Raw genomic sequence first — 13,066 nt, forward strand, 5'->3', positions numbered from 1 at the left:
TAAGCACTAAGCTCAAGATGTATTAGAGAGTACTCACTCTTTCACGTATAATTTGGTGTCTTCAATTATTGTTGACAAGTTGATATTAACTCCTGACAAGTTGCCTAATGACATACGAAGTGACATTTTCAAGGAATACGGATTTTCACTAACATATCACCAAGCTTGGGCTGCATAGGAGAAAGAATTAGTTGAAATTAATGGCGTACCTAAAGATTCATATATGCTAATTCCTTGGATATGTAATCGTTTAGTAGAAACTGCTCCACAAACAGTTGCAAAATGGACATGTCCTCCTGGTTATCAATTTGAAAAGCTTTTTATTGCATATGGATATTGTGTGACAGGTTTTCTTCGTGGAGCAAGGCCTATATTATTTATTGATGGTTGCCACTTAATTGGTCCATACAGGAAAACTTTTCTAGCTGCCTCTACATGCAATGCAAATAATGACTTATTTCTGATTGCGTATGCAATTGTTAATGTTGAAAATAATGAGAATTGGCTTTGGTTCCTATCTAATTTGAAAGAACTAACTGGGTCAATTCCAGTTACGTTAATATCTGATAAGCATCCATCAATTATTGCAGTTGTGGAGCAAGTATATGATAGGGATAGACATGCATATTGTTATCGACATGTTAAAGAAAATTTTTGTGTAGAAACTAAAAAGTTACAGAAGAGAATGAGTGGTGAAGTAAAAGAAGATGCAAAAAAGTTACTAGATGCACTTTGTTATACCCGTTTTGGCACAGAGTTTACAGAAGCTGTGGAACAAGTTCGTGCATTTTCACCAGAACTTGCAAATTGGTTAGAGACTAAAGGAGTTATTAACAATTGGGCAAAGTCTCAATTCCCTCATCGATAATGGGACCTCATAACTACCAATGTAGGTGAATCATTTAATTCATGGATAAGAAAAGAGAGGACTCATAGTATTTGTGCTTTAATAACTGAGCATAGAGACAAACTTGCAAATCTATTATATACTGTAAAGTTAGAGATGACTAAATAGACGAATGAAGTTGGGTCAACGATCGATAAAATATTGATGGGGCATGTAGCTAGAAGTGAGTTTCTTAAAGCAGTGAGATATGGAGATCATAATGTTATGGTTAGAGGGTCAAATGTTGATGTATGTGTGAATCTACTATGCAAAGAATGTACATGTCTTGAATGAAAAATGATTGGAATTCCATGTCCACATGCTTGTGCTCCAATCAAATTATTACATGGCAACAACTACACCTATGTGGAAGAGTGCTATCTGAAAAGTTCACAAGAAAAGATTTATGTGAGTAGTATGATCCCAATTGAAACTCATGACATGCCTGATGTCAACAACCTGATCCTAACAGATTGGGCGAATAATATTTTTCTTATGCCACCTACAACAACTCGTCCTTCAAGAAGACCATGCAAGAAGCGCCGAGGGTCACAATTTCAAGATGTGCGTATTTACAAATGTAGCCGATATGATCAAAGTGGTCATAATCGTTCTAAATTTAGAAATCCTAATCCAGAAAGAATATGAGTATTTTTTGAATAGTTCTAGCTTTATAGATTGTCACACTTAGAATTGCAATGTTGGTTTTTCTTAAGTTATGCATATGAAGTGATTCTACTTTGATTTTAATTGTATTTGTGAAAGTCTGCACTTAAATTTTATAATTTTACTTTGATTTTTAATTAAATTTGTGTAATTTTACACTTGAATTTTGTAGTTTTACGTTGATTTTAATAGCATTTGTACAAATATGCACTTGAGTTACGCAACAAGTTTGGCTTTAGTTCTATTGTGCAATTCTACAATCAAATGACAAAATTCTATAATACTGCATTAAAGTTGCTGCACTTAGTAAATAAAAATCTGCAATTCTGCAGTTGATTCTATGATTTTGCATGCAATTTTGCACTAAAATTATGTAACTCTGCTCATAGTTAAATAAATGAATCTTAGAAAAAGAAACACTTTTTATAAAATTTTCAATTGATATTTTCATTACAAGTCAAAGATCCAATGAATAATTGTGCTTCTATACGAGTCTTCCAATAAAATTAGACCACTCTAATATTTTCATACCACTATTCCTTATACTTCATTGTATAAGTATACTGTAAACAACAACAATCCTTAAATACAAATACATTGCAAAAAGTGTAACTGAAGGATTGATCAAAGCTAGAACAATCTTCTACTATAACACTCCATCATGATCTAACAATGCATTCTTATTCTTAGTCTAACTGAAGTCCCAAACACTTTATTGCTCCAACAGTTATCATCTTGCATGTATTCTTAAAGACTGGGGTCAAGCTATTGCCACTACAACACACACTGAATATGATGCACAGAGGAACCAATAGTTGGTTAAAACTTTGCTCTAGTAATAGAATTTCATCTTTGAAATCCTGCATATTTTGTGTAAATATAATTAAGAGTCATGACATATAATCAAGTTCTTCTAATTAAACAAATGGAAAGAAATGCTACAATCACAAGCAACGTTAAAGCATTGCGTTTAAAGTCCATAAAAAAATTTTCAGCACAAGTTTAGAGACAAAAATTGATCCATCTTCATTTTAGCCTCATACCAAACACACCTTATTGAACATAAACCCTTCAAATTCAGATTCATTCATTTATTAATGTATTTTTCAATATAGACAACAAGTGTTATTAGAGTTCTTACTGGGGCCAAAGATAACGCTCTTAACATCAATAATGCACTACTATATTCACTAAAAAAACTATAACTTAGATTTTGTTTAATGCATATGCCCTTATGCCTTGAAAGAAACAAAATTGAAAATCACATAATTAGTAAAACAAAACAGTGACTAATAGCCTCATAAGCTTTGAATTAAGGCATTTTAAGATCACACTAAAATCTTACCCATGAATTGAAAATGTGCAAACTTCATCATGTATGGCAGTTTTCACATTAAAAGCTATATAATTTCTAACTTCAGGGATACTAATATAGCTCAAGAGCTTGAGATAGGAACTTGAACCTGAAAGAAGCGTGTGACTTTGGGGAGCCTCAGGCGGGGCTTGCTGCTGTGAGCGACCGGAGGAGTCAAAGGAGTGATGGCCGATGTGGGAGGAATGAGTTTCACCGTCGGTGGCGAGCTTCAGAAGACAATTCTACCCGAAGATGATGATTTTACCTCTGACAACCTTGTTGGATAGCGACAAAGACGAATCTCCTTTGACGCGATAAAGACGGTGTTGATTCCACCTCTGATACGACGATTCTACTTCTGACGAATCTTCTCAGGTGCACGCCAACGCCATTCATCTCAGGCTGGGTCAGGTGCATAATGACGTCTCTTTCCTCGGCTGGGTATATTCTAGGGTATGGAGGTGGAGTGAGTTTGAGAATCATGATTTCTTTGTGGGTGAAGAAAATGGAAGAAAGAAAACAAGGGAAAGGAGAAGAGAAATCATTAAGATAATATTGTCTTTTTAATTTTAATTTTTTTGTTTTTTTTTTTAATAACCTATAAATTAATCCTTTTTAATAATTTTCATATTAACAATCCTACTTATTAATTTAGTTTTATTAATGGTCCTTTATAATAATTTTTTCTAAAATTAATTATATAAAATTTAAAGCTAACTTATAATCACTAATGATACTTTTTGTTTGACTAATCATTAACTGAATAATGATATCATTAGTTAATGATCCTACATATATTGTTAGTTATTATCTGGCAGTGTAAAGTGAAAAATAGATTAAAAATAAAAAAAATAAAAATTGATTAGTTATTGTCTTCTCCCCTAGAACTCAACCTCTTTTTCACAAACCCACCCCTTCAAACACATTAGTATAATAATCCATAGAATTTGCAAATCAAATCTCATTTAATTGAGATCTCTTTCACTTCACATCATTCACTTTTCAATAATTTTATCAACATATCCCTTTTTAACAAATAAAAAAATTGAGGAACCACAAAAGAATGACAAGCCCTAAGAAGGATTGAAAAAGCGTTGTTTCCAACGCTGCCAGAACCTGACTTCCAACCGCGGCACCCGAATCTGGAGTTGCATTCATCACAAAGAAATGGCTATGTGCTTTCAAATCAATTTTCACGATAATCAAATCATTAAATCAGACCATAGTACTAATAACTCCATCAAACAATTGAATCTCTTTCAGAATAATCAAAGAGCTACTAACCCCATCGTCCAAAACAAACTCAACAAGCAACAACCTCTTCCCCAGCTCATCAAGAAGGTGAACTCGCCACTGCCGCCGTTGTGCTTGGGGTGATCTAAGCCATTGGATGAGGCAAAATTGTTGAGATTTGTGGAGAGGGATATGAGGATTCCAAAGTAGGTCCTTACGTAGAAAAATAATGCATGTTGAGGATCAGCGCAACCATAGTGATTGATCAACAAAGTGAGATTTTTTATTTGTGGAAGATGGTGAAGGATCATGATGGATTGAATTTTGTGACAAAGCTAGATCCTATTTTAAAATTTGAAACGTTCTCTCTTGCAACAATTTTTACTTTATTTTTTTCTTTCTATTTTTCACTTCACACTGCCACTTAATGACTAGCAATACACATAAGATAATTAACTAACGGCTATTGTCTAATTAACTATTGGTCATAACGATATCTTAGGTAGTTACAAGTTAATTTTAAATTTTATATGGTCAATTTTGTCAACGCCATATTTTTTATAGTCAATTTTGATACTTTACTCATTAATTTATGATAAAAAAACTGATAGTTTTATCACTTGTTCATATTATAGTTTTATCACAAAACTAAAAAATAATTTTTCATGCCTTTCACTTATTTACTCTTTATAGATGGTTAATAAAATTAAAGAGTATGAATATAAAATAAAAATAAAAATTAAATAAATATAAAAATAATATTTAATTGAATATTTTAAATTATATATATTAATTAAAAAATGTAATATATGGGTATGCAATATATTTAAAAAAATATATAATGTATAATACGAACTAGTCCGGTTTAATGGTAGTCAAGCAAGTCTTCATCCCTCAAATCTTCTATTCGAATTTTATCCCATGTAAAATTTTAAAATAGATAGAAGATCATCCTAATCAATAGCTGGAATCTTATATGTTTCAAAACAGTGATAATTTAATAATTAATTCTAAAAATAATAACGGATAGATAAAAAATCATTAAAAAAAACCATTAAGAATAATAACGGATATATATACATGTGATTTTTTTTTTTTGGTGGCTTCCAACTAATTGTTTAATAGAATAAAATTTGATAGTGTTCTGGCCCAACCCAACAAATACCGGAAGTCCACGAAGTGGATCCGTGACCCGGTCGTACGATGAGGCGTCTATCACGTGACATGATCTTCTCGAGAGGGATCTATATAGTTGGCAGAATTCTAAAGAGCTGGGACTAAGCGAGAGGGTTAATGAACGGGACTTCTGTGTGGTCTAGAATTCCACTAATGAATGAATTTTCGTTGTAAAGTATAGTTTCTAAACCAAACAATAGTCCTTTCATACAAAAATTTAGGTTGTCACAAGTAACGAACCCCTAATAAGAAATAATCGAAATATTTGGACTCCGGGTCGTCTCCCTAGAAAACAATGTAGTGCTTAATTATTGGCTATGAAGGGGTAAAGGGGGTTTTGGTTCATAAGAGGGCAAGAGAAATAGATTTAGCAAGCAAGTAAGGAAAGCAAGATAAAGAACTCTTGGCTAAGACTTGGGTAATTGAGATCACCATCTTTGTCAACAAATCGAATATTGATAATCAAGAGAGGCCAACCTATTAAGTCTACTTCCCAAAAGCTTTAAGTACGTAATATTTACTCCTAAGCTTGAAGTACGTCAAATAGATTTGATCACATCAACCCTTAAGTCCTAACCTACCTACTAATTAACTTAGTAGTGGGTTAGCGTCAATGGGTATCAAATTGATCACCATGGGTTCTCAAATCACCAATTCCATCATACTCAATGACTCAAGATTACCCAATTCCCTTGGCTTAGACCAAGAGTTGACAAAATTACTCAAAAACTAAGGAGAACATTTCATCAAACACATAGAGTGCAATAAATGTAAACATCATAAATTGCAAGAATAATAAAATCTAACAACTACTAAGTGCAAGAAAAGCAAGATCAACAACTCAAATCAACAATAAAGAAACATCAAACATTAAATTGTATTAAAAGTAAATCAAATCCAACATGAGTTCATCATCACAAAAGAGAGCATAATGAGAAATTAACATCACAAATAAGAGAATCAAGGTGTAGAAATAGGAGATTATAAAAGAAACAAGATGAAATCAAGTAATTAAACATGAATTTAGAATAATCTAACCTAATCCTAACCTAATTCTAGAGAGAAGAGGGAGCTTCTCTCTCTAGAAAACTAACTAAAGGTTCATGTTGGCTAAATTAATTGCTCCTTCTTTGCTTGGACTTCAATTCTGCATGAAATACACTCAGAAACAAGTTGGATTTGGGCCTGGGCAGCTCAGAAATCACCCCCAGCATTTTGCCTTTAAGTGGGCCATGTAAGAGTACCGGCGCGTGCGCGCCATGTGCGCGTGCGCGTCTATGAGCGAGACCACTTTTGCGCATACGCGCCTTGTGCGCGTCCTTTGATGCATTCTCAATCTTTGTTTCTTCATGCATTCTCCCCTTTGTATGCTTTTCTACTCATTTCTTCCATCCAATACTTGCCTTATAAACCTGAAATCACTTAACACATACATCAAGGCATCGAATGGAATTAAAGTGAATTAAAATCACCAAATTAGGGTCTAAAAAGCATGTTTTTACACTTAAGCAAAATTCAAGGAAGAATTACAAAACCATGCTGTTTCATTGAATAAATGTGGAAAAAGGTGGTAAAACCCCCCAAAATAAGCACAAGATAAATCACGAAATTGGGGTTTATCAAATCTCCCCACACTTAAACTAAGCATGTCCTCATGCTAAAATCAAGAAGAAACAAAGGGTATTATCATTTATTCAATGCAACTAACTAAATGCAATCTATCTACATGATGTAATGGCTTAGTCAAAATAAATCAACCTCCAAGAATACACATGCAAGCACAAGGGCTAAGGTATTAACAATCAAAGCAAACCACAATTAGATTGAATCATTGAAAGAGTTCACAAACTTGCAAGAAAAGATGATCATGGGTGGAATCATGTAATTGAGCGATTGAACCCTCGCCAGATGTGTATCCGCTCTATGCACTCAAGTGTATGGGGTTGATTCACTCAATTCTCAAGGAAAGTAAATCAACAACTCAAATCATCAATAAAAAGAACATCAAACATTAAATTTCATTAAAAGAAATATAAATCCAATATGAGCATCCATGAACATACAAGAAGCATAAAAGTAAAATTAACATCACAAACTAAGAGAGTGAAAGTGTAGAAGCAAGAAATCATAAAGGAAACAAGATGAAAAGATGAGATTGAACCTAGATCTAGGAGAGATTAACCTAACCTAATTCTAAAGAGAAGAGGGAGCTTCTCTCTCTAGAAACTAACCTACATGATGCTAATGCTACAAACAATTGCTCTCCCTCTTGCCCAAGCTTGAATTCTGCATGAAATAGCATTAGAAATAAGTTGGGTTGGGCCCAAAGTGCTTCAGAAATCACCCCCAGCGATTTCATCTTTAGTGGGCCACGAGCAGCATCGGTGCACACGCATACATGGCGCGTGCGCGCCACTAAACTCGAAACAACATATGGCAAATTTTAAATCATTTTGAAGCCCTGGACGTTAGCTTTCCAACGCAACTAGAACCGCCTCATTTGGACCTCTTTAGCTCAAGTTATGGTCGATTGAGTGCGAAGAGGTCAGGCTTGACAGCTTTACGGTTCCTTCATTTCTTCATGAGTTCTCCCACTTTGCATGCTTTTCTCCTCACTTCTTCCATTCAATACTTGTCTTATGGACCTGAAATCACTCAAAAAATATATCAAGGCATCGAATGGAATTAAAGTGAATTAAAATCACCAATTTTAGAGCCTAAAAAGCATGTTTTCACATTTAAGAACAAATCAAGGGAGAATTGCAAAACCATGCTATTTCGCTTCATTGAATAAATGTGAGAAAAGTTGATAAAATCCCCCAAATTAAGCACAAGATAAACCACAAAATCGGAGTTTATCACGTTGTCCTTACTTTGAAAAAGGTTTCTTTAAATCCATGGAAAGAATCCTCATAGAGGATGAAGATCCTCTGGTTTTGCACAGTCCGGAAACAGAGGTACCCTTTTTTATGCTTACCCTCTCAGAAAGGATTTGTGAGAAGAAAGAAGAAGAGGAAGACTTCAACAGTTGTAGGGAGCTTCAGATATTCACAAATCATCTCAAAGCATTGGATGGCAGCCCAACTATTCGGCTGAGGTTGCGAGGGAGCAACATAACACCGATTTAAGAGAGCCAGGATAAGGGAGAAAAGGGAAGCCGAACACCCAGGATGGTAAATATGGGCTTGTATATCCACATCCAGTCGGGGATGTGAGGGGCTTCGAGGTTAAGATGGAAGACTCGTTCCCAGGGGCCTGGGACTAGGATCTCATAATTTGTCTCCTTGGGACCACCTATTAATGCGTCTGCATCTTTAGTAGTATTTATCATGCTTTTCATATATTTTTCTTATATTTTCTTAAGTTTAAATGCATAATCTTCTCTCAAGTCTCATTAATTTCAAATATGCTTTGCTACTAAATATTTTTCAAATTGTTTTTAAGAAAATATAGGGTTTAAAGATGAGAAAATCAAGTGGCAAAGCAAAGAGGATCAAGGAGCAAGACAACAGAGCTTTTCAAAAAGAACAGAAGGTGGTGCGTACACATGACATATGCGTACGCACGAGTCCTAAAAAGTGCCTGGTTGTGCGTACGCATTGTGCATACGCACAAGTCCCCCAAAGCAGAATGGGTATGCCACGCTGAGCATATGAGTGCCACGCCCTAAACAAATTTCATTGGCGTGCCACGCTCTAGGGAAAAATGTAAGGGTGTTCCACGCCCTATCCATGACAAACAGGGTGTGCCACATATTGAAGGAAGGCGTCCCATGTTGGAGTAGTGTGTGCCACACCCAAGAAAAGAAACTCACGTTGTGCGCACGCCTTGTGTGTATGCACGAATCCAATCTTTTCCAGGGAGCATGCCTCGCCGAGAGCAAGCATGCCACGCCTTACAAAAGAACTCTAGCAAGGGCATGCCACATTAATGACAAGCGTGCCAGGCTTAGGAGATAAAGTGTTCATTGGGACCAAGCCCAAGCATGGCATGCCTGATGCGGTTTTTGTAAAATCACAAATTATCGGCAAGTGCATCGAATCATATCAAGTAATATTACAGTGAGTGAGTTATCGTTCTCACAAGGATTAACAGACTAAGCAACAGTGATCAAATAATTATTCTGGTTTGACAATCAAAATTTTTTTTTGAGATAACTTAAACACTAAGCAGCAAAACAATTAAAAGCAACAATGATTAAATATAGAAAGTAATGTGAAGTAAAACATTAAGACTTCAGAGATATTGAAACTTTCAGGAATAATGCTTTTCACTTTCTACCTTGATCACGCAAGAATGTTTCTTATGGTGAATGATAAACCACTATTTTATGGTTTATCTTGTGCTCAATTGAGTGGATTTTATCAATCTTTCATACACTTATTCATACAATTCGCATGGTTTTACATTTTCCTCTCTCTTAGGATTTAGAATTTAGGATTTTTATTATGTTTAGGCTACTTCTCTTCATCACAGGTTCAATGTTCCTTTAATTTATTTTCTACTTTTATTTATCCTATTACTTTAATTGTTATTTATCTTTTCAATTTGGCTTATGAACTTTTCCATGTTAGATTTGAATATTCTATTTAATATAATTTGAGGTATTTTAGAATTAAGATTTCTTTCTTTTATTTATGTTATTGTTACTTCCCATCTGAAGGCATTTTTATTCGAATAGACTTTCTTTCCTTTTGGTTAAGTAATTGGTGACACTTGAGTTATCAAACTCAGCGGTTGATTGGAAATTAGGATTGCTGATTGATTTGCATCCCTCTAAAGCTAGTCTTTCCATAGGAGTTGACTAGGACTTGAGGATCAAATTGATTGGTCCACTTGACTTTTCTTTATTTAGTAAGGGTTAACTAAGTGGGAGCAAAATCCAATTCTCATCACACCTGATAAGGATAACTAGGATAGGATTTTCAGTTCTCATATCTTGCCAAGAGATTTTCTAATTATTAATTTATTTTTCTTGTCATTTAAATTACTTGTTCCTTATTTTAAAAACCCAAAACAAATTATACTTTTTCCATAACCAATAATAAATCATACTTCCCTGCAATTCCTTGAGAGAGGACCTGAGGTTTAAATACTTCGGTTATAAATTTTATTGGGTTTGCTTTAGTGACAAACAATTTTTTTTGTACGAAAAGATTCTCTGTTGGTTTAGAAACTATACTGACAACGCGATTATTCTTATAAATTTCTTTACTAACAGAAATCTAATCGTCAAAATGGCGCCGTTGCCGGGGAATTGCAAACGTGTGCCTTATTATTGGTTATTGTAAATATTTACTTTTAAATTGATTTTTTCGAAAAAAAATTTCAGATTTTTATTTTAAAATTTTTTATCTTATCTTATCCTAGTTTTAAATTTCAAAATTCAAATCTTTTTCAAAAATCATATCTTTTTCAAAATCTTATCTTATCTTATTTCAAAATCAAATTTCAAATTTCAATATTTAAATTCCAAAACTCAAAATTCAAATTTCAAAATTTAAATTTAAAATTTTAAAAATCAAACCTTTTCAAAATTTAAATCTTTTTCAAATCTTTATCTTATATTGTTGACTTTTTCAAAATTCAAATTTCAATTTTCAAATTAAAAAATTTAAATTTCAAAACCTTTTAATTTAAAAACTTATCTTCTCTTACCTAACTTGTCTTATCTTTTCTAATCTTAAAAATCAAATCTTTTTCAAACTTTTTCTCTTATTTTATTTTATTTTATTTTATTTTCCTTTGCTTGTTTATTTATTTTTATTTTTAATTTTTATTAGTTACTATGAGTTCTCACCCCCGTCGCTTTGAGTTTGGTTCTAATGCTATTAAAAGGAATAGAAGCTATAATAAGAACATGCATCAAGGTCAAAATAATCAAAGATGGAAGGAGTCACGAGGATCTGATCAACACTTTAGGCAACAACACCCTCCAAGATACCATGGACCACGACCATTCCACAATGCATACCAAGACAATAGTTATGGTGGACCTTCTCGTGACAACCAACCTCCACCAGTTTACTATGGTCAAGAGCCATTCCGAGGTGCGTACCAAGATGATAGATATGGTGGACCCCCTTGTAGTTACCAACAAGCTCCATCATATGCCAATGAACCACCTCCTCAACATAGCTTTGAACCACTACACTCACAAGCCAACTAAGTGGGAGCAAAATCAAATTCATTGGTCCACTTGACTTTCTTTTATTTAGTAAGGGTTAACTAAGTGAGAGCAAAATCCAATTCTCATCACACCTAATAAGGATAACTAGGATAGGATTTTCAGTTCTCATACATTGCCAAGAGATTTTCTAATTATTAATTTATTTTTCTTGTCATTTAAATTACTTGTTCCTCATTTTAAAACCCAAAACAAAATATACTTTTTCCATAACCAATAATAAATCATACTTCTCTGCAATTTCTTGAGAGACGACCCAAAGTTTAAATACTTCGGTTATAAATTTTATTGGATTTGCTTTAGTGACAAACAATTTTTTTTGTACGAAAGGATTCTCTGTTGGTTTAGAAACTATACTTACAACGCAATTATTCTTATAAAATTTCTTTACTGACAGAAATCTAATCATCAATGAATCATAATTAATCAAACATTTAATTCCTTGGTAATTCAATTTCTCTTTAACCTAATTAATCCCTAATTCCTTAGTCAATTATTTAAGACAAGAGATTAAGTACATGCACAGATTCAAAACCACACAATTCACAAGCTCTAACCCTAGATGATTTACTTTTGCTTATCAAACTAGTTTCAAAACTTAGAGAATCATGAGAATAACTATTAAGCTTAATTCTAACACACAACCTTACCAGGGTGATTTTAGAATTCAATTTAGAGTCAAACTATTTTTCCAATATATTCAAATCTTTATGATGAAGAACAAAATTTAATTCTTAGGAAACATCAATGCATAAATCAAGAATAGAAAAGAAATACATTAATCAATAAAGGTCAACAGAGCTCATAACCTTAACAGGGGAGATTAGTTGCTCATGATGAGAAAAACCAAATAAAGGTTTCAAAAGTGTACGGGGGTAACTTTATGTCTCTTTTCAGGGTTTTTTTAAAAAAATCCTTAAATACCTCTAAAACTAATAAAATCAAAACCTAATAGTTAAACTTAAATAAAACAAAATTAACTAATATCTTTTCCTTAATTAACTTCCATAAAGCAGAGATCATTCCTTCCAATTGAGGCCCACTATTAGCAATCTTCATTTATTCATGATTTTGCACTCTCAGGAGACTTGGAGGAACCCACGTGCCACATAGAATAGTCCACGTGCAATGTGCTTGAAGAGGAGGCTTGGAGTTGGGGAGGCTTGGCTTCACGTACAACGTGGTAGAGGAGAAGGGAGGCCCAACGTGTAACGTGGACCTCCCATGTTGCACATGTGCGAACTCATATGGAGGGAGATGTGCTGGCCATAGGCCCAACTTGTAACAAGATGGCCTTCCCACATTACACGTGTGCAATCCAAGGAGAAGGGAGTCACTGGCCTTTGGCCCATGATTTAACGTGGCTCCCCCACGTTTAACTTCTTCGTGCTTCCTTCAACGTTGTGCCTTCACATATAACGTGCTACAAGAGAGGTAGGGCTTCACGTTTAACGTGGACTTCCAAGTGTTACATGTGCGTGCTTCAAGGGAGGGACGTGCAACGTGAATGCTGAACGTTGCACATCTGTGAAGTGAGAGGAAGGGGGAGGTGACGATCGGATTT

The 13,066-nt window shown here is 34.1% G+C and overlaps 1 protein-coding gene across 1 annotated transcript; it reads left to right on the forward strand.

Moving 5' to 3' along the window:
* Positions 1-223: 223 nt before the first annotated feature.
* On the forward strand, positions 224-868 carry LOC107633095 (uncharacterized). Its single transcript, XM_016336729.1, has one exon. It carries the CDS (start codon positions 224-226, stop codon positions 866-868), a length of 645 nt encoding a protein of 214 aa, XP_016192215.1.
* Positions 869-13,066: the final 12,198 nt, after the last annotated feature.

This window comes from Arachis ipaensis, chromosome B3 (genome assembly GCF_059453495.1).
Source record: "Arachis ipaensis isolate K30076 ecotype BB chromosome B3, ASM5945349v1, whole genome shotgun sequence".
NCBI classification, from domain to species: domain Eukaryota; kingdom Viridiplantae; phylum Streptophyta; class Magnoliopsida; order Fabales; family Fabaceae; genus Arachis; species Arachis ipaensis.

Excerpts from the sequence above, each read along its gene's own strand:
- LOC107633095 (XM_016336729.1), top strand. The coding sequence starts at position 224 with ATGCTAATTCCTTGGATATGTAATCGTTTAGTAGAAACTGCTCCACAA.